The following is a 20,681-nucleotide window of genomic DNA, read 5'->3' as shown; positions in this document are numbered from 1 at the left end:
TGGTCTGGGAGTAGGTAGGGAAAGACAGCCTCCTTGCTTTAGGTCTCTCTTCCTCTCTCCTTCCCTGAACATATATTCTGTACCAGATTCTCTAAGCTTGTGATTACCTTCTAATCACAAAGTAGGTATTGGAATTTCCATTTTACAATGAAGAAACTAAGGTTTTCAGAGGTTGAATCTTTCCCCCAAGTTTCCAAAGTGGCCTTGGTTTCTTTCGATTAATTCTTCCTTGGCCATGACTCAAGTCAAAAACAACTAGAATCCTGTAAGCAGCAAAGACAGTGGCAGATCTATCTTTGCTGGACCGGATCCTGTTATCTGGGGTAGAGGAAGAGCAGCCAGGGCACCAGCCGACAGATGAAAAGACGTGGGTTTGGGCATCAGTGAGGCCTGAGCTCAGATGGCTCCACTGGGCCTTGGTTGGGTCGGAAAAATGAGTGGCGAGCCCCTCACCCAATGCTCTCAGCCAAGTGGGTGTTCTGTCATTGCAGGCTCTTTTTCCTCCTTTCCCTTTGGTTAATGTTCAGGGCTATCCCAAAAGGGAGGCCTTTGACAAGGCCAGTCGGCCTCGACTACACCATTTCTGCTGTATGCCTGCTCTGGGCTGGGCACTGCTCGTGTAAAAGGCAAGACACTCCCGAATCCAGGACATAGGCTTGGGCCTGCACTGGGAGGTAAGGCCAGGACTGCGGCTGCTTCCTAGCATTGTGGGTGAGCTGTTGATGGGGCTTGGGAGGGGCTGGAGACAGCATCAGGTCCTGAAGGCAGGAGGGCCCCCAGGGAAGGGAATCCTGGAGACACAGTTTACCTCCTCAATTTTACCCAGGCCTGTGGGGCAGGCACCCATCCTGCTGGGAACCTCAACAGTCCTTCCACGCTGCCCTCTCTGTCTCTTCCTGGACTCTCCAGGAAGAGAAGACTCAGATGGGGCTGTGAATGGGAACAGCACAGCTAGTTTCTCCTTGGCTTCTTCAGTCCTGCGTGCCCTTGGGCTGGGGTCAGCTGAATCTTGGCAGCTGCCAAGGCTCTGTCTGGAGCTGGGCTTCTGGGCCAGAGGTGCGGGGGAGGCTGCCTCCTCTTGCTGACTGGGAGGACAGGAGCTCTTGGGGGTTCAGCAAGCCTCAGTCTGGCTGGTCTTAGCTGCTTGATCAGCCCAGAAACAGCCCAGGAATGGGGGGTGTTGGCTGTGGCCTCCGCCTGAGCAGGGCTAGGCCAGGCTGGGCCACGCCATGTATCTGATACCCCAAGGGCCCACAGAGGCTGGAGAGGGTGAGGGGGCCTCTCAGGAAAGCTTTGTTCCAAGCCTGCAGCCAGCCCAGCTCTCAGCTCTGAGTAAACAGCAGAGATAGGATCGGGCGTAGCCAGGAAGGGTGGCAGGGTGCGGCCTGGGAGAAGAATGGCAGGATGTGGCACCGGGGCACCGTTCTGGGCACCCACGCCTTGGGCTATTGTTTAGGGCTGCCTGAGGCTCTCAACTCTCTGGGGCTTTGAAAGGAAGTGACATTCCCCTGGGACTCAGGCCCTGCCCTTCTCTGCCACGTGGTTCTTTCCCTGGCAGTGCCCCTCGGCACCACCTACTCAGGGTCAGCTTGGGAGTGGGAGTCTCAGTAGAGAGGTTAGGTGGGTGCCCGGTGGGGAAGTGTTGTCATTGGCCCTCCTGGGAGGGTCTGCCTGTCTGTTCAGGCTGTCTTCCTGTACCCCTGGGTCTGAGTCACCTGTCATGCTCCGATGACTAGAATTTATCTCTATCTTGATCTGTATCTAGATATTTCTGGGGGGAAAAGGGCTGTCGCTGTGGAGGGAGAAAGGTCTGAGAGCAAGAAGTCCTTTGATTCCAGTCCAGCTGGGCTGTTGTTGGCTGATTGGGAGAGGAAGTGGCTGGTGATTTGTTTGGGGGAGAAAGGGGCTTGGTGTGTGTGCGCCTGGGGTGGGTGGGGGTCAGGGGCTGGGCGAGGGTTGGTTGTGGGGAGGAGAAAAAGGAGATCAGCACCTGTAGTCTGCTTTGTCGCGTAAGAACCGTGCTTTGAGCCATTGGCCCTCTGTGGAGGGCAGGCATCTCTCTATGCCTTGTCCTAGGCACTGGATTTGGGGGCCCAGGGCCTCACAGACATCAGCTCAGAGACTCAAGACGCTGCGGCATCCAGGTTGAGGCTGGCCAGAGTCCTCTCTCCCTAGGGGCCTTCACCTCCTATAGATGCTCAGGTGAGGTAAGGCCAAGGAGAAGAAGACAGCAGAGGGTCTATGGGTTAGGTTCCCCAGAAGGGAAGGGAAGGCAGAGCAGGAATACTGTTCCGTGTCCCAGCTGGTTGAAGGTCTTCTGACTCTGTATTCCTGAAACAGTACTGCCCAAACAATCCACGTGAACTTGACCTCTCTGGGCCTCAGTTTCTCCATTTATAAAATATGAGTAAGGCTGGGTGAGAGGGAGGAGATTGGGTACATGGGAGCACTTCCACCTGAGTGAGAGTCCCACTGGAGAGTCCTGTGGGCTTGTGGCCTCTGACCAGGACCTGGGTGGGAACTGGGGGAGTCCAGTAATTCACATCTCCTGTGTACTAAAAGAGTCTTTGACTTCTGGGCGTCTGGGGAGAGGGGAGGATGTGGCTGCTTGACCTTAAAACCTCCTGAAAAACCATGTGTATGATTGAAGCATGGAGCATGCTTTGTAGGGAAAGGGTAATAAGGGAATTTTTTTTTTTTCAAGTCTCTGGAAGAGACTTAAGGGAAGACTCCAACAGGGTCTTTAAATTCAAAAGGTGTGGAAAATGTTTCTTACCTGTCCCAAGGTAGGAACAAAAGGAAATGGACTTGCTTTGCTACTGGGAGATTTGGGTCACTCATAGGAAGAACTTAGATGCAAGGAAGATGCAGCTGAGGATAACTGGGTGTGGGAGGTGGAGATGTGGGAAATAAACCACAGAGAGCAACATCTATCTAATAATGATGATAATAATAGCTGTCACTTATGCATTCAGGTCTGCTTTGTGCTGTGCTGCTGAACTATATTAAACTCTCTGAGTGTTGTACAAGGATTTATTGAGCACCTGTATGTTCCAGGCACTGTGCTAGACTCTGGGGCTACAGTGAAGAGCAAAAACAAGCACATTTCCGCAGTGTGAGGTTGGATGGGTTCTCAGGCTACAGGGCGAGTCAGAAATAAAACATGTGAAGGTATCATTACCAGCTGTGAAAAGTACTTTGAAGGCCAAGTTTCAGGGTGCCAAGAGAATGTAAAACAGGCACATCTTATAGGGTCTGGAGTGTTAATGGAAGGCTCATCCCTTCATATTGGGGGGTTTTATTCCCATTTCACTGAGGAGGAAACTGGGGTTTAGAGAGGTTATGTCACGTGCCCACCGTTGCACAGCAATTAATTAATCAGAGTTGGGATTCAAATGGACTCAGGTAGAGACTTTTCTCTCAACCACCTGGCTCTAGGAGCATCCTGGGCTATATGACAACTTAATGGATGCTCACCCTGTATTATTTAATTTTCATGGACACCTGTGACATATGGATTATTATACCCATTATATGGATTAGCAGATGGAGGCTCAGAGTTAACTTCCCAAAGTCACACAAGTCAGCTGGTGGCAAAGCATGGATTTGAATCTAGATTGTTGAACCCAAAAGCCTGCACTCTGCATCAAGTCTGGGCTGTTGCTTCTCCATAAACCAATGGGTCCAGAGAGGGGACCAACGGAGAGCCAGTGCCAGTGCCTGAAGTAGAGCCAGGCGCCTGTGGGAATGAAAGGCCCTTGTCTGGGCTGCTAGCAGGGTCTGGCAGGGTTATCTGGTGGGTACCACGCCCTGGTGAACAGACTGACACCTCCACGCTACCTTGGCTGGTCACCAGGAGCCATTTTCTTTGTTACCAGGCGCTGTGCCAGAAGCCAGGGTGAGTTGGGAGCTCCAGGAGGCAGGCTCCCCAAATAAAGATAATCCCAGTACCCAGGTGGAAGTGCTCTTAGGGGTTAAGTGTGGGTAGAAAAGACCATCAAGCTCAAAGGGAGGAGATGTCTTAGTGCAGCACACTCCAACAGAAATATAATGTGAGCCACATATATAATTTTTTTTAAAGGCTTTCTTTTAATGTGGACCAGTTTTAAAGCCTTTATTGAACTTGTTACAATATTGCTTCCGTTTTATGTTTTGGTTTTTTTGGCCACAAGGCATGTGGGATCTTAGCTCCCCAACCAGGGATTAAACCCGCACTCCCTGCACTGGAAGGCGAAGTCTTTAACCACTGGACCGCCAGGGAAGTCCTCACATATATACTTTTAATGTTTTCTTGTAGCTACAATAAGAAGTGCAAAAAGAAACAGGTGAAACGAATTTTAACAATGTATTTTATTTAACCCAACAGTATCCAAAGTGTAATTTCAACGTGTAATCAGTTATTAATGAGCTGTTTTACGTTCTGTTTTTGTACTAACCCTTCCAAAGTAGGGATGTAGTTTGTGCTTAGCACGTTTGCATTGGGACCGGCCGTGGTACAGGTGCTCAGCAGCCGCGTGGCAAGTGGCCACGGTACTGGGCAGTGCGGTCCTGGAGTTCATTAGGGCAGATCATCATCTCCTCTGCCTCCGCCTTCAGCTGGGGGGATGCACAGCGGGTCCGCAGCTCTGGGTGGGCGGCTGGCGCTGGGGGCCCAGCCCGGTGTCCGACGCTCCTGTAACTGTGCGCCCTGCGGCTGCCTCCGGGGTCTCTGGGCTGCAGTGGGAAGAAAGGCTTTGAGGTAGGCGCTGGAAGGCCATGAAGTTGGGACCGCCGGGAGGAGAAAGCCCTCAGGACCCCAGCCCCGAGCGAGGAGGCCACCCGGCGGCTTGGCGGGCGCAGTGGCGCTGTGGGTGTGGGCCCGCGGGCGGAGGCGGCCGGGGATCAGAAGCCCACAGGCCCGCATTGTTCGCCTGTCACACTTCCTTTGGCTTTATTGCCTTTGTCCAACACCCTATTGTCTGGTTTCCTTTTGTCCCCATTTCAGCGCTGCTGTCTTTTATTTTCCAGCCAGCCTGGTTGTTTTCATTTCTTTTGTCTGAAGTTCCTGAGAGGAAGGTTTTATTTTCAGCGGTTTGATTAATTCACAGCTTGAGCCCCGGGTTTGTTTGTTATGTAATTGCTGCCCTCAGCTTCAGGATAATACCCCTCCCCGACTTCCCCTCCCCCACGCCCAGCCCCCCTGCTCGGGGCCTGGCTCTGCGCCCCTCCCTGTGCCCGGATGGGCCGAGCGCCTGCTTCCTGGCCGTTCTCCGGGTCCCTGGGTGGTAGGAGGGGACCCAGAGCTGCACCCTAAAGCCTCAGGGTGAGCTGGGCTGGGGTGTCTTCTCCTGGGCTGACGTATGCCTCCTCTCCTCATCCTGCAGTGCCCTGTCCTGGGTCCCACGCCAGCCCCCAGGGCACCCTGCCCTTTGAAAGTGGCAGGAGAGTTTAGTCTCGTCTGATCTGTAGGATGGCATCAAATCAAACACATTCAGTTATTTCATGTAAAATACTGTACATGTATTGTACACAGTGTATACATCTATTGTACATGGCACATTGCATCATTCATTATACATTACAAGAAACATTTTATTATACAGAGTTGATATAATATACAAATATTATACTGCACCTGCAGTTTAATTTAAGGGATGTTTTACTATATATAATTTTTGCCTTACACTCCCCTCCTAAAAATTTAATGCCCATGTAAGCAAAGTTTTAAAAAATTTTTATTTAACAGTGCTTTTCATACTAGTATGTATCAGAATCACCTGGAGGGCTTGTTAAAACAGATCCATGCCCTCACCCACAGAATTTCTGATTTGTGGGTGACCCATGACTTTGTCTTTCAAACAAGCCTCCCACACCCACCCCCCCAGCTATGTTGAGGCTGCCGTCCTTGTGCTGCATTCCACCCTGCAGTGCTTTAACAAAGGCTACTTCGGTGCTTACCAGTACAAAGCATTATTCTAAACACCTTGTAAATATCAATTCATAGCCCTCACACCACCCATTTTACAGATGAGGAAACAGGTGTGGAAAGGTTAAGTAACTTGCCCAAGGTCACTCAGCAGCTAGTGAAGTAGCTGAGGCAAGACCCGTGCCTGCTTGGAACCTGCTGTGTGTCCCCACTGGTCTTGTCTCAGTCACTTTGGAGGGTGAGCAAGTGAGCTCTGGGCAACTGCTACTCTGGCCTTGAACTTGGCATAACCACTGAAAACTTCTCCCAGGATCCTGCTCATCTATGTAGTGATCCCACGCAGTGGGGTGTCAGCAACAGGAGGCAGGGGATGCAGTCTCTGCTTATATTACACCAGGGACTGCAGAGGCCCACAGGGGCCAGACTCTAATTGAGAGACTCTAATATAAGAAAATATTTTTCTGAAAGCTACTCATCTCTCAGCTTACTTCATTCCTCACTTTTGGTAGATAGATACACGGATATAAGAAATTGTTCCAAATAGTCCACTTTTATCTTGCCTCTACTATAAGGAAAACAAAGAATAAGTGTATAGGGTAGTTGATACTTGGTTTCCCTTTTTGGGGAGTAGGAGGGAGTGGTGGAGAGTAAGGCAAACTGGCCTGTTCATAGGCTGCTCAATTCCAGCCAATTATTGCCACAGACCAGCTTCAAGAGAAGTTCAAATCCAGATTTTTATGGGATATCTCTTGATTTTTAAATTTTGATAACTAATTACAAATACGTACATACACAAACATACACAGACACGTACTGTATATATGATCTTGGCTTTATTGGGCTCAGAAGGAGCCAGTTAACAATCTCTAGCCTTCTCAGGGAGACCCATCAGCCCACTAGTTCCAACATTGCAACAGGCAGGGCATGCCAAATGTTGGCCCAGTCTTCTCTAGACCTTTCTGTTAAAAAAAAATAGGCGGGTGGGAGGGGACAAGAATCTTTTCTAGTTTGTCACAGTGAGTTCCAAATGGAAGCTTGCCTTTTGCATGAGTGTACCTGTTTGGGGCTGGGGGAACAGTCACTGCCTTGGGGTTCAGGACTCGCCTCCCTCACTCTGCCCCTCCTCCCTCAGGATGTCCATGAGGAGCCCCGGCTCTGCCCAGCTGGCCTTGGATGACGTTGGCACCATGGTGAACTGTACTGTCAAGTCAGAGGGGAAGAAGGAGCCCTGCCACGAGGCCCCCCAGGGCTTGGCCACCGCAGCTGAACCCCAGCCCGGAGATCCAGCCCGGGCTCCCCAGGATGGTGCTGACCCTCAAGCTCCAGCCCAGGTGCCCAGCACTCTCCTAGGGGCTCCTGGGTCAGTGTCCCCACCCCGCCTCTGTAGCTCCTACGCCTGTGCCCTTCCCCCTAGTGGGTGGAGCAGGCACCCACCAGCCTAGCTGGGCAGAGGGGCAGGCAGAAGCATTCTCCTCTGGGGCAAGACTTAGGTGGGTGGGTGGGTCAGGCTACCTGTCTGAGCAGGACATGGACGCACTTCTGCCCTCACTCACCTGATATTTTTTTTTTTTTCACACACACACACTGACTCACCTGATATTAACTGCTCACCTATGTGTGAGCAGTCCTTACCCTTGAAGACTAGTTGAGAAATAGGATACACACGCTCACAGTCTGGCTTAAAGATAATCTACTAGCTTTTTCATATGTATGATTCGAGAAAAGCAGCCTTATTAACCAAACCAGAGTTAAATTGTTATTAAAGACAATACAGTTCCTCACCCTTAAAATGAAGGAGCTGAACTACATGAGTGGTGAAGATTCTTGCAGCTCTTAAAAATTCCATGATTCCATGCAAGAGATGTAAAAAGGGAATACCTAATCAAAAGCCAAATGAGTGAAAGTGAGGAGAGTTTTAGGGCTCTGAGGAGGGATCCAGCCAGGAGGAGTATGTGAAGGTGGGCTGAGGGGTAGGGGTGGTGGTCGAGGAAGACTTCCTGGAGAAGTAGGGCTTTAAGCTGGGTCTTAAAGAATGGAGAGGACTCAGATGAGAAGAGGAGAGAGGGGACAATGTCTTAAAGAGGGTGAGGTGGGGGCCTTGAGAGTAACCTGCCGGGCTGGAGTGGTAGGTGCATACAAGGGAGTAATAATTAATAGCTGGCTTTTGGCCTCTAAGTCTGCAGTGGCAAACCTCATTCACATGCGTTATCTCCCTTGATCCCAGCAACAATCCTATGGCAGGGGACGTATTAGTATTTCCATTTTCGTAAGAGGGAGGTCAGGTTCAGAGAAGTTCAGGGACTCGTGTGGGCTCAAGCACCTTGTGAATCACTGAGGCCAGGTCTCTTGTCTTTAAACCTTTTGTTCTTTTCACCAAATCTATCAAGCCAAGTCAGAGCAAAGGTTGGGAAGGTGGGAAGGGAGGGAGGGCCCTACTGGAGGGTGGGGCTGGGTAGATTCTGGAGTTCCCCCAGGATACACATCCCCGGGGCACTCAGCCCCCCACAATGCAGTCTGCCCCCATTCCCTTGGGGGTGACAGTGACATTCAGTGTGTCTTACAGGACAGCAGCTCCCTGGAAAGCAATGGGTCCCCAGAACCCAAGAGACCAGGAGGCTCCGAGGCTGCTTCTGGAAGCCAGGAGAAGCTGGACTTCAACCGAAATTTAAAAGAAGGTAAGACATCTGCCCTAGTTAGACACGGGGGCCTGGGTGGGGAGGTGTTAGGACAGTTACTCCTTAGCCCTTTGGTATCTTCCAGTCGTGCCGGCCATCGAGAAGCTGCTGTCCAGTGACTGGAAGGAGAGGTTTCTGGGAAGGAGCTGTGTGGAAACCAAAGATGTCAAAGGTGAAGGCCCATGTGGGTGGGCAGGGGACAGATGTTTGAACCCCTTTCCCTTCTCCAGGCCTGGCCCTGCAGTCTAGGCCTGTAGGGCAATTTCTGGGGCTCTTGGTGCCTTCACACCCGGCCTGTGCCACTCTGGTTCCTGCCTGGCCCTAGGGGTCTGCACCATCCCTCACCTGGGGGGTGCAAGCACTAGGCTTATTGCCATGCAGCAGAGGCCTGGTGGGAATCAAATCCCCTGGGACCCTTGTGACCTTGGGGATGTCTTTGCCACTTCTCAGATCTCACTATAAAATGAGCCAAATGTTCCCTTTCACTGCTGGAATTTAATTCTAGGCCACCAGGACCTCACTAAGTGAATTAAAGTGTTGTTGCCTCGGTTCATCAGGGTGATAAGTTTCCCAGTGTGGTTGATCACACTCCCAGAGGAATCCTTAAAACAATGCAGATCCCCAGGTTCCACCCCCACCTACTGAATGAGAACCCCAGAGGATGGGGGCCCAGGCATCTGTATTTTTCAAAGGCTCCCCGAGTAATTCTGATGCAAATGGTCTGCATCCTGGCACTTAGGAGTAACTGCTGCATCTGACATGAACTGGATTAGAGACAAGGAAGCACTGACATTGCTAGTTGAGGACCATGTGCCAGATCCGGGACTAAGCTTTACATTCAATACCTTTAACCCTCAGCAACCCTGTGAAGTGTCGATCGTTGTGCTCATTTATAGATTGAAAAAACTATAAAGTGCAGAGAAGTTGGTAGCTTGCCCAACAGCTCCCAGGAGGGATGAGTTAAAAGGGGAGTTTGAACCCAGATCTGTCTTGCTCCAAAGCCTAAGCGTGTCACTCTGGGCCCTCCTGTGGGTTAGTTATCCACCCTGACCCAGTGGCACTGGGCACTTGAGGACATCCCAGAGGTGGGCCAGGGCTGAGATATGCCCCACCATCAGCATTTCCAGGGCCTGGAATCAGTGACTGATGGTGGGGACCTTCTAGAGCAGCTAGTTGTCAGGTGACAAGATGAGGAGCCGCCTCCAGGGCAAGGACTGTATCTCAGTCGTCTCTGTAGTCCAGCCCCTGACAGGGGCCTGGGGCATAGCAACTGCTCAGTGTCATATGGATGGACTGGTAACAGATGAACAAACAAAAATCCTCAATGGTGCTTGCGTCCGTATGGAGCAGGGACCCAGGAGAGCCTGGCAGAGAAGGAGCTGCAGCTGCTGGTCATGATCCATCAGCTGTCCACCCTGCGGGACCAGCTCCTGACGGCCCACTCGGAGCAGAAGAACATGGCCGCTATGCTCTTCGAGAAGCAGCAGCAGCAGATGGAGCTGGCCCGGCAGCAGCAGGAGCAGGTAGGCCCTGCTTGGTGTCTCAGGGCACAGAGAGGAGCGTGGTGGGGGCAGGCCTAGCTGGTGCAGGCTGAGGCCTGGGGGCAGGCGGGGAGGGGACCGTGGGCAGGGGCTGGGCGGTCCCACCTCTGGCGGATTGTCAGCCCTTGTGAGGGGACAGGGCGTGGAGCGGCGCCGCGGGGCTCTTAGTGAAAGCAGCTGGCTGCTTCCTGCCTAGCCTCCATCTCTGGTCTCTGAGGAAGGGGTGAGCTCTCCACAAAAGGAGAATAAATTCTGAGGGTTGGCTGTTCAGCTTCTTGCCCTGTCCAGCTGTCCTCCATGTCCTTGCACTAGGCATGGGAGGCAGGGTGTGGATGGGGCCACAAAGGCTTGTGGGAGGTGGGATCCTGGGGCCTAAGGTACATGCTCCCATCACCTACTCTTTCCTTCTGCCAGATCGCTAAGCAGCAGCAACAGCTGATTCAGCAGCAGCATAAGATCAACCTCCTTCAGCAGCAGATCCAGGTAAAAAGAGGGGAGGGCTGGATGCTGGGATCCAGGTAAAGGGGCGGGAGGGCTGGGCTCTGGGGGAGCAGGGGCTTGAGGGGTTGACACCAGTGTGGAGAGGTACTGGAGACAGGGAAAGGCAGGGAGTGTGGACTGAGCAGAACCACTCAGGCATGACCCTAAGGAGGGGGGCTCATTTGTGCTCTAGCCCCCTCCCCTGTTTTTGTCCCCTGTTTCAAGGGCAGGGCCCAGAATATCTTCCTCCCAGCTGGGACCTGAGGGCAGGAAGACAGAGGCCCGCAGAGGGGGCATAGGGTCAGATGGATCCTTTTGAAAACTGGCCCTGCCCCAGGCCTGCGTCTCTCATCCCCGGGTCCACCCTCTGTGTCCAGGGATGACCACAGCTGGGTAGCTGGTTGGGCCCCCCAGGGACTCACACAGGGTTTCTTTGCCCTCAGCAGGTCAACATGCCTTACGTCATGATTCCAGCCTTCCCCCCAAGCCACCAACCTCTACCTGTCACCCCCGACTCCCAGCTGGCTTTGCCCATTCAGCCCATTCCCTGCAAGCCAGGTGAGTGTGGGAGGGGAGGGTTGACCTGAGGTCAGGGAAGGAGCCCAGGAACCACTCTCATCCATTAATGTGCAGTGCGGCCTTTCTGGGCCTCACTTTGGGATCTGTCTAGTCAAAGAATAATCCCTTCTTTCTGAATTTCACTGGGAGAATGAAAAGAAATAGCACATTGAAAACCATAAAGTGCTTTCCAGACATAAGAGGATGTTGCCTATCTAGGTCTAGCCCCCCAGTTGTGGGACATTTCCTGTACCAGAATATTAATGTTGTGAATGTTAACTGAGATTTACCCATCTCCCAAATTCATGCTCTTGCTCTGCCCTGACCATGGCACTGCTGCCTTCTGCCCTGTCACTGCGACTCAGTGACCACAGATTGAGCAGCAACAAGCGTCAGGTGCTGACTGGTTGTTGGGCAGCCACGAGGGTGATAAAATGTGGACTTTGAGCTCAAGGAATTTACGGTCTGGGGAGGGAGACAGAAGGATACCAGCAGCCGGGGAATCTGGGAAGGCTTCTTGAGGAGGTGGTGCTCGCTTGGGTGCTGGGGGAGTAGACTTGTGAGGGTGAAGCTGGGAGCTGAGGGTGGAGGGCAGGGGCCTGGGTCCTGAGGCAGGAAGCCCAAGGGGGTGTTGGAGTTGAGGGGAGCACATGGCAGCTAGTGGGATATGCCTGGGGAGGGCAGTCGGGGCTGAGCACGGACTTTGGGATTTATTTTCTAGAATGTGGGATGCGCGGGAACATTTCAGCAGAGGATGTGTTGTCACACTGGCTGTGGGTGGTGGGGAACAGAGGGGTACCCACTGGAGGTAAGACGGGGTAGGGGCTGCTGAGGGGATTCTAGAGATGGGGGATGACAGCCTGGACTAGGGCAGTGACAGTGGGATGGAGGCAGAGATGGAATTATTAGGCTACGATCATTGATTCCTTATGAGAGGTCCTGGGGACAGGGCAGAGATGCTGCCCATAGTTGATCCAGGAGGGGAAAGGGTTTTAAGTCAACTCCCTCTGGTCAATGCTCCCTGCTCCATGTGAGAGAGAAGGCAGGGGAAATCTAGCCGGGTGAGTTCCTACGGGTCCACCAGCAAGGCCTTTGGGCCGTGGGCACAGTTCATAGGCCAGCACCACTGACTCCTGGGTGGGGGAAGGGAAAACACAAAGGACTGAGAAAGTCAGGCCCTACTTTGAAGGCAGTTTCTCATTTGGGGTGAAGGAGTGGGGACTGGGAATGGGGAGGGGTGAAGGGGGAGGACAGGTTGCACAAAACCATTGCACCTACAGATGTCCATAGAGCCGAGCTGCAGGGGTGAGGAGGGCAGGGGCCTAGTTGTGGGGAGGGGGCCACACCCTTGCTGGACAAGGTGGGCAGGGGGCAGGAAATAAGTTGTGGAAGACCTGGACTGGCTAGGCTGCCCCCTGCTTTGTTTGCTCCTGAATCCTAGTAAGCAGGAAGCCTGTGGCTGCCAGATGTGCCACCACCTCCCCCGCCCTGGCTGAGTATGAGTAACACCTCTCCCAGCTCACAAGCCTTAGGTGGTGCCTGGGTGCCTATAGCATAGGGTCCAAACTCCCGGGCTCAGCCTTCACAGGCCCCGAGCCCCACTTGCCCATCGAACGCCAGCCTCATTTCCCACCTCCCGCTTTCCCACCTGCCCGCCTGCCACACCCGCTCATGCCTCCCCTCCCCCCAGGAAGCCTGCTCCAGTCACCCCAGCTGAACAGAGTTCTCTGGCATGCCACCCATGCAGCCCATATCACCGCCAGCCATGTGGTCAGTGGTTTGTCTACATGGCTTATCTCTCCACCTCAATTGTCAAGTCAGGGATGCTGGTCCTCCTTGAGGGAGAATGAAGCCAGATAGGTAGCAGAGAGAGAGTGCATGTAGGGGGGAAGGATCTAGAGGATGCGGCTGGGTTCAGGTCTCAGATCTCAGTGCTCCCATTTATTAACTATATGGGCACCCATGTAACTCCTCCCAGTCTTCATTATCCATAAAATGGGATGATGTATTGAGTACCTCTTATATGCCACATACTAGGGATGATGTTGAGATAATGCACATGAGGCCGGCTACAAACCAGGCAGCTGCTTTTGTACCCTGCACGTAGTAGGTACAAAACACAAGTACCCGTAGAAAGAGTAGATGGTGTACCTGATCTTGTTTCACCATCGAGTGGGAACTCTGCGGTCAGTGGGTTGGGAAGGGCAGGAACAGGGTGAAGATGCTGATCAGTGTGCCGGGCAGTGTGGGACGAGGGCACAGGAGGTCCTCAGCAGCGCTTTGGGGCTGGGAGGGCAGTGGTTGGAAGCAAGCTGGGCCAGCTCCGAGCCTCTGCCCACTCTGTGCTGCCGGGACCTCGTCAAGCAGGGCGTCTGCTGTTCTGTGCTCATCCAGGACTTTTCTCCTTGCCGCCTTTTCCGTAGTGGAGTACCCGCTGCAGCTGCTGCACAGCCCCGCCGCCCCAGTGGTGAAGAGACCTGGGGCCTTGTCTGCCCACCACCCCCTACAGGTACTGCTCCACCCACTGGCGGGGGGCTCCCGCCCTCACCTGTGGTGGCTGGCTGCCCACCTAGGGGACCATGGGGTCCTTTGTTCTTGTTCTGCTTCTTCTGTCTTCCTTTCCTGTCTCCTTGTCTCTTCTGGATATGCTTGTCTCCTCTGTCCCTCTGTCACCCTGTGTCCCCCCAGTCCCTCCGTGGAGGTGTCCTTTGGTGTCTCTAACCCTCTGGGTCTCCCTCAGGAGCCCTCCCAACCCCTGAACCTCACGGCCAAGCCCAAGGCCCCCGAGCTGCCTAATGCCTCCAGCTCCCCGAGCCTGAAGATGAGCAACTGTGGACCCCGTCCTCCCAGCCATGGGGCCCCCACACGGGACCTGCAGGCCAGCCCTCCCAGCCTGCCTTTGGGTAAGCCCCCTACACCTTTCCCTTCAGCCCTCTTCTAGGAGAGAGCTAAGAGGGCAGGATATGACCCTGAGCGTGACCCTTCCCCTCTGTGGGTTACAGTTTTTATAAAACAAGGGGTTAGACTTGCTCTCTTTGGCCCCTTTTAGTTTCAGCACTCAGTGTCCCTGAAGAAGATCCCCTTCCTGCTCTCCCCACTGTATCTGATTGGGCACGCTGAATCAGGGATTCAGGCCATTCGCATTTCCAGTCTACTGTCACCAGGACTCCAGTGTAAATGGCGCCCCCTTGGGGATATGCAGTGCAACAGAGGGGAAGAGGGAGCATCACCCCAGGGTGGCAAGACATGAACTGGGTGTACCTCCCTCAATAGCCCCTCCTGTCCCTTCCTTTCCTTCCCCTGTCCCATAGGCTTCCTTGGTGAAGGGGATGCTGTCACCAAAGCCATCCAGGATGCCAGACAGCTGCTGCACGGTCACAGTGGAGCCTTAGAAAGTTCCCCCAACACCTCCTTCCGTAAGGTATGGGCTCCCACTACCCTGCACCTGGGTGGGCAGGGGTGGAAGACACAGTGTCTGAGGCTACCAAAGGGAAGAGCAGGGGAGGGGAGTGGGGTGCTGCAGAGGGGGCTGATGTACAAGTTGTCCTGTCTACCTAGGACCTCATTAGCCTGGACACATCCCCAGCCAAGGAGCGGCTGGAGGAGAGCTGTGTGCACCCACTGGAAGAAGCCATGCTGGGCTGTGATGTGGACGGTGAGGGCTCCGGGTACTGGGCTGATGGGCAGGAGGGCCCACCTCTGCTTCCCACCAGGGCCAGGGTGGGTCAGGTTGTGTCTGTCTCCAATCCCTTCTCTCCCTTAGTCTGTCTGTGGAGTCCCCTTACGTATCTGTCCCTTGTCTGTCTCTGGGCCCCTGCTGGTCTTACTCCTGGCCATCCCTGGCCCTGTGGGAGCCTCCCGGCGCCCTCTGGTGGTCAAGTAGGGGATTTTTTTCCTGCCAGCCCTGGAGGACTCTTCCTTACCCCACACTGGCTGCCCTGCCTGGCTGACTCCTCCCCTGCTCCCCAGGCTCCCGCCACTTCCCTGAGTCCCGGAACAGCAGCCACATCAAGAGGCCCATGAATGCCTTCATGGTGTGGGCCAAGGATGAGAGGAGGAAGATCCTCCAGGCCTTCCCAGACATGCACAATTCCAGCATCAGCAAGATCCTTGGTAAGGGCCCAGTGGGCGGGGTGGGGTCTCGGGGGGCTCTAGGGGCTCCAGGAGCCATAGTCCAGCAGGATCTAGTTGCAGGAGTCAGCTGGGTCTAACTGGGGCTTTCTGGGTGATGGTCCACGCCGTGGTGAACTCCAGTGGAATCTGATGGCGCGTGGGAGGCAGGCAGGATGTGGGACAGCTGGGTCCTGGAGTCTTGTACCATTGTAGGGCTCTTCTGCTAGCACCTGCACCGAAGAACTCAGGCGGGAGAGAGTGTGTGTGTACATTCTTTAGCTCCCCCACCCCATCTCTCCCTAACCTGTTCCCCTGTTTGCCCAGACCCTTGGAGCTGGCTCTGGCAGGAGACAGGAGAGACTGGTATTCTTGGGCTATCAGTAGAAAGGTTTTTGAAATTATATGTCCTCTTTGGAGGCCAGGGAGAAATGTGGGGCAGGGCAGGCGGAGCTAGAAGAGGGCAATTGTTTCCAAACCTCAGCTCCTCCAGTTCAGGTCTCTTGTCGACTGAGACACCAGGTATTTTGTCCTCAGCAGGGAGCCTCTGGGGTTTGTTGGGGGCCTGGGTGGCTACTCTTTTGTTTATGCAAAACATGCAGACCAGAGGCCTCCCAGAGTCGCTGTGTAGTTTGGTATGTGAGTGGGTGCTGTGTCTTAAGCTAGCAGTTGGATATCCTTATACATGCCAACCTCGTTCATTTGCTCAGTATCCATGGAGCACCCACACTGGGCCAGGCGTTTGCTGTGTATAGGCGCTTGCACATATATCTGGGGGCCAAAACCTTCTCGGGGCCTCCAGGGTCTGCAGGGGGCTGGGGGTGTCAGCAGAGCCCAGCGCTGACTGCCTGCCCCTGGGGGCTGGGCCAGGCTCCCGCTGGAAGTCCATGACCAACCAGGAGAAGCAGCCTTACTACGAGGAGCAGGCGAGGCTGAGCCGGCAGCACCTGGAGAAGTACCCTGACTACAAGTACAAGCCACGGCCCAAGCGCACCTGCATCGTGGAGGGCAAGCGGCTGCGGGTGGGCGAGTACAAGGCTCTGATGAGGACCCGGCGCCAGGATGCCCGCCAGAGCTACACGACCCCGTGAGCAGGCCTCCCCAGTGCCTGAGACTGTGTGTGTGTGTGTGTGTGTGTGTGTGTGCGCGTGCGCGTGTGTGTGCAGCTCTTGTGAGTGGCAGGGGTTAGCGTGTGGCCTTAGTGTGGGATTCCAGGGGAGCTGTGTGTGTGCACGCATGTGTGTGCATAGGTTTGTGTGGGCATTATGTGTGTGTGACTGTAGTGGTGACTGTGACTATGGTGAGTCCCTGGTGGCTCAGGATATAGATTTGTGACTGACTGGGGACTAGTGGGTATCTGGAGAGATGTGTCCGTGGGTCCCCTTGACAAACTCAATAAAAATTCAGGGGTACTAAAAATCAAGGTACTAATAATCAGAGGATTATTCCGGAGTTGACCAAAACAAGCATCCTAGTGGATTTCTTTAAATAGGAAGCTCCCTGGGACATATGAAATATACAATTTCCCAAAACTGGATTTACACACAATCCTCTGGGAATGTCTGGACCCGTGGCCCTGGGGCTGCACGTGTGTGGGGGCTTGTAGCTGACAGTGAATTTGCCATCAGAAAGCAGCCAGGGAGCAGGGTGTATGTGTGTGTGTCTTGGAGCCAAAAGGGTGGGAGCTCGGAGGACACGACCTGAGGAAGACCGGAGGAGAGCAGGGTCGGGGTTGAAGTGCGGGTGCATCTGTAACCATGCCTTTCTTCTGTCCCGCAGCCCGCAGGCCAGCCAGGTGCAGATGAGCCCCTCAGATGTCCTGTACCCTCGGGTGGCAGGCGTGCCCCTGGCACAGCCCCTGGTGGAGCACTATGTGCCCCGCGGCCTGGACCCAAACATGCCTGTCATCGTCAATACCTGCAGCCTCAGGGAGGAGGGCGAGGGCACAGAGGACAGGCACTCGGTGGCTGATGGCGAGATGTACCGGTACAGCGAGGATGAGGACTCGGAGGCCGAGGAGAAGAGCGACGGGGAGCTGGTGGTACTCACAGACTGATCCCGGCTACATGGGCCTGGCCCTCCTCCCTGGGGAAGACCGGGCCCCACGCCAGCAGGCACAGCCACCCCACCTGGACTACATTGGTACTTGGACTTGGGCATGCCCGGGAGTTGGGCACAGCTGTGCATTTGTAGATACATTCATGATGGGAGATGCCCCCTCCCCACCACACCTGTGGGCACACCTGAGGAGCTGATGGCCTGAGTGGGTCCTGCATGACGGTGATGTGCTGGGCTGGCTGAGCTCCGTGGTGGCCCTTGGGGCTCGTGGCCAGGGGACACTGTATGACCCTCCCCTCCTGCAGGTCTGCCCATCCCAGGGGTATGGCAGCTACAGACCTGTTCCCCTAGGGCCACATGCTTTGTTTCCATTCTTGTCCTGGCTGGACCAGCCACCATGGGACCAACACGCACCCCCCACCACAGTACCCCAGATCGTTCCTCTACCACGAGGATTGCTTTGTACTTTGTGCAAAAAGGTCTGGCTCTCCTCCATGTCTCTATCTTATGCCAAGCCTTTCGTGCCTCTGGCTGGTGTGTGTGTATGTGTGTGTGTGTGTGCGTGCACGCGTGTGTACCCATGTGCACAAGTGCACATGTATTTTCATCTGTTCTTTCATTGCACAAGGTATTTATTGAGTGCCAGGCACTGTCGCTGAGTTCCTGTGGGTGTCTCTTGATGCCATTCTTGCTTCTCCGGGGGGCTCTTTCTGTGCTTCTCTTTGTCCCCAAATTGCTACCTCTTTGTCAGTCTGGGTGTCTCAGGTTCTCTGTGTCCTTGGTGCACTTCTCTGTCCTTGTTTCTCTGCAGGGCCTTTTTTTGTGTCTCTCCCTTCCTCTGTGTCTGCCCTTGCCCCTTTAACGCCTGCTGGGTCTCTGTAAGCCCCTGGTCTGCCCTGGGCTCCCCAGCCATCCTGACTTCCCCTGCCTGCCCCTTCACTCCCCCCCTGACTCTGCATGTCAGTTCCCATGGAGCCATTTTTAGCTCCCAGCAGCATGGGAATGTGCTCAGCCTCCAAGGGGCTCCGTCATGGTGCCCCAGCCCCTGGTCCCAACCTGAGTGCCAGGAGTGGGGGCAGGAGGACTGATGGTGACCCCTTCTGTAAGTGACAGAAGCCCTGGAGAGGGGGCTCTTGTGCAGCTGGTCTCCACTCCTCCGTCCTGAGCAGGGGATGGGAGCTCCCCACCCCCACCCTGTCCTTGGAAGGCTTCATCCTCTCCCATCCAGCTCTGCCCCTACACCTGCCCGCTCCTCTCCCCTCCCCCACTCTACACCTGTAACTTGCCTCAGCTCCTGATCCCTTTCACAAGGTCTTTCCCTAAGAAAATCAAATCCCGTTGGCACCTGACTCCAAAGATCCAGAACAGCCCTGGGGCAAGGTGGGAAGGGAACCCCAAATCCTACAGGGACAGATGTGGAGTCTGTGTCCGTTCCCCCATCTTCTCCCCTTCTACTTCCCGGAACCCAACTTCTCTCCAGGCTGTTTCTTTTTTTTTATGACTGTAAACATAGATAGTGCTTTATTTTGTTAATAATAAGATAATGATTAGTAACTTAACCAGCACATTTCTCCTATTTACACTTGGGGGAATTTTTTTGTTTTCTGTTGACATAATAAAGACAGACCATTTCAGAATCTGGCCCTTGCTGGGACGGGATGGGGTGGTGAGGCTGGCCCAAGTCCAGAATTCCTAAATGTGCCATCAGCCCAGGCACCACTGCCCCCGGTGGCAGCTCCATGGAACTTCAGGCATGGAGCCAGGGAGGAAACATCCTAGGCAAGGGAGGCCCAGGCCAGATGCCACCCCCAGAGCCCACACTCGAGTAAGACCCTGCCCCTGCCTCAAGGAGGTGAGCAGACCTCACCGCAAAGTGCCCATGCAGGTCCTAAGAAAGAAGGCAGTGGTTAAGAGTACTGTAATAGGAGTCAGGAAGCTCAGGTTCTCCCCAGAACTAGCCACATGGCCGTTTGTGTGTGTGTGTGTGTGTGTGTGTGTGTGTGTGCGCGTGCGTGTTGGGCAGGTGTGTGTGTGTGTGTCAAGTCTCCCCTTTGGGCCTGATTGTCCTCATCTGAAAACAAAGAGGTTATGCCTTAGCCATGGCTCTTATCCTCTTTCGGAGAAGGAGCCCTTTGAAAATCTAATGAAAGCTGTGGACCCTCATTCCAGAAAAGGGCTCACATGGACACCATGAGCCCATTTATGAGCCCCCCAGGATACTGATTAATGAAGCAGGGTCTCTATTTATGTACTTCAGGGCTCTGTGACCTTACGCTTTGAAATGAGATTTCAAAGACCTACGTGTCACACTAAGAGAAATAACAGTCCCATAGACCTAAAAGAGCTAGGTGACTGAAACTCAAAATGCAACAAGAGTTGATAAAAAGACCAACTCTTGTAGCTGAAAAATTAACCCCATTAATATGGAGTGGGGGCAACAAAGCTGAACAGTACCGTGTCAAAGAGTTGGACTTGGGTTGGATTAACAGAAGCATGTGTTAACAACAAGCAAGGTGATGGGCCAGTGTACACCGCACAGTCCCAGGCCCCTCAATAGAAAAGACCATTCTCACACTGGAGGGGCCCAGAGGCAGGCATCCTGTACAGAGGACTGGAGGGAGCCTAGTGGATGGACATGTCCTTCAAGGAATGGTTGAGAGGGCCAGGGATGTTTAGTCCAGAAAAAGGGAGACTAGGGTAGGGCAGAAAGGACAAGATTGCTTTCTTCAAAGCTGTCAGGTGGGCAACACATAGATATTTGATGTAGCTCATAAGGTAGCACTAGCACTTGGCCTTTTGATGAAAGTCTCAAGGGTCAACATTTTTGGCTTAACAAACTTTTTGACAAAGATGGTCAAAAGTGATAGTGAGCTTCCCAATACAGAAGTATTCAAGCAGAGGCTCTTGAATGCTGGAAAATGGATTTCTAAATTGGAGAGGGTAGTGGTGAGAGAAGGTAGGTATGGTTGATTCCCGGGCCACAAACTTGGTAGTAAAGACACCCCAAGAATTAGCGTCCCGATCTTCTGATCTAGGGAGGATCCTGGCTGCTAGCCTTTGCTGGTTTTTCCCAGCCCAGCCTCCCAGAGCTTTGAGTCTCCTTTTCCTTGCCCTCCCCACCCCAGGTCACCGGCAGGGCAGTGGCAAGCAGCAGAGCCCAGCCTCTTGGGCCCCTTGAGGAAAAGATGAAGGTGATCTTTGGGAAGAGGAGCTTGGCTGACTGTGGCGCCTGCCCCCTAGTGGTCACAGGGGAGAGTTGCTCATTTCAACTTCCCTGTCCATCTTCGCAACCCTCCAGTCCCCACCACCACCCCTCACTATGTTCCAAACCAAATCTGGGCAGTCTGGTCAGGA

General features: G+C 53.9%; 1 protein-coding gene across 3 annotated transcripts in view; it reads left to right on the top strand.

Annotated features, from left to right (window-relative positions):
• SOX13 (SRY-box transcription factor 13) overlaps positions 1-17,822 on the top strand; it is a 42,955-nt gene extending 25,133 nt beyond the window's left edge. For 2 of the 3 annotated variants that reach the window (XM_082432612.1, XM_082432610.1), the window contains exons 2-14: positions 7,038-7,236; positions 8,469-8,580; positions 8,666-8,752; positions 9,931-10,103; positions 10,536-10,604; positions 11,045-11,159; positions 13,583-13,668; positions 13,900-14,062; positions 14,471-14,580; positions 14,718-14,814; positions 15,129-15,272; positions 16,140-16,356; positions 17,049-17,822. In XM_082432612.1, the coding sequence (XP_082288738.1) occupies positions 7,039-7,236; positions 8,469-8,580; positions 8,666-8,752; positions 9,931-10,103; positions 10,536-10,604; positions 11,045-11,159; positions 13,583-13,668; positions 13,900-14,062; positions 14,471-14,580; positions 14,718-14,814; positions 15,129-15,272; positions 16,140-16,356; positions 17,049-17,325 (1,848 nt within the window). In that variant the 5' untranslated portion in view covers position 7,038 and the 3' untranslated portion in view covers positions 17,326-17,822. The remainder of the gene's footprint in view (positions 1-7,037; positions 7,237-8,468; positions 8,581-8,665; positions 8,753-9,930; positions 10,104-10,535; positions 10,605-11,044; positions 11,160-13,582; positions 13,669-13,899; positions 14,063-14,470; positions 14,581-14,717; positions 14,815-15,128; positions 15,273-16,139; positions 16,357-17,048) is intronic. The other variant, XM_082432611.1, reaches the window with a different exon arrangement.
• Positions 17,823-20,681: the final 2,859 nt, after the last annotated feature.

This window comes from Balaenoptera physalus (assembly GCF_965194825.1).
Source record: "Balaenoptera physalus genome assembly, chromosome: 1".
Classification (NCBI taxonomy): domain Eukaryota; kingdom Metazoa; phylum Chordata; class Mammalia; order Artiodactyla; family Balaenopteridae; genus Balaenoptera; species Balaenoptera physalus.
This window is presented reverse-complemented; position numbering and strand designations above follow the sequence as displayed.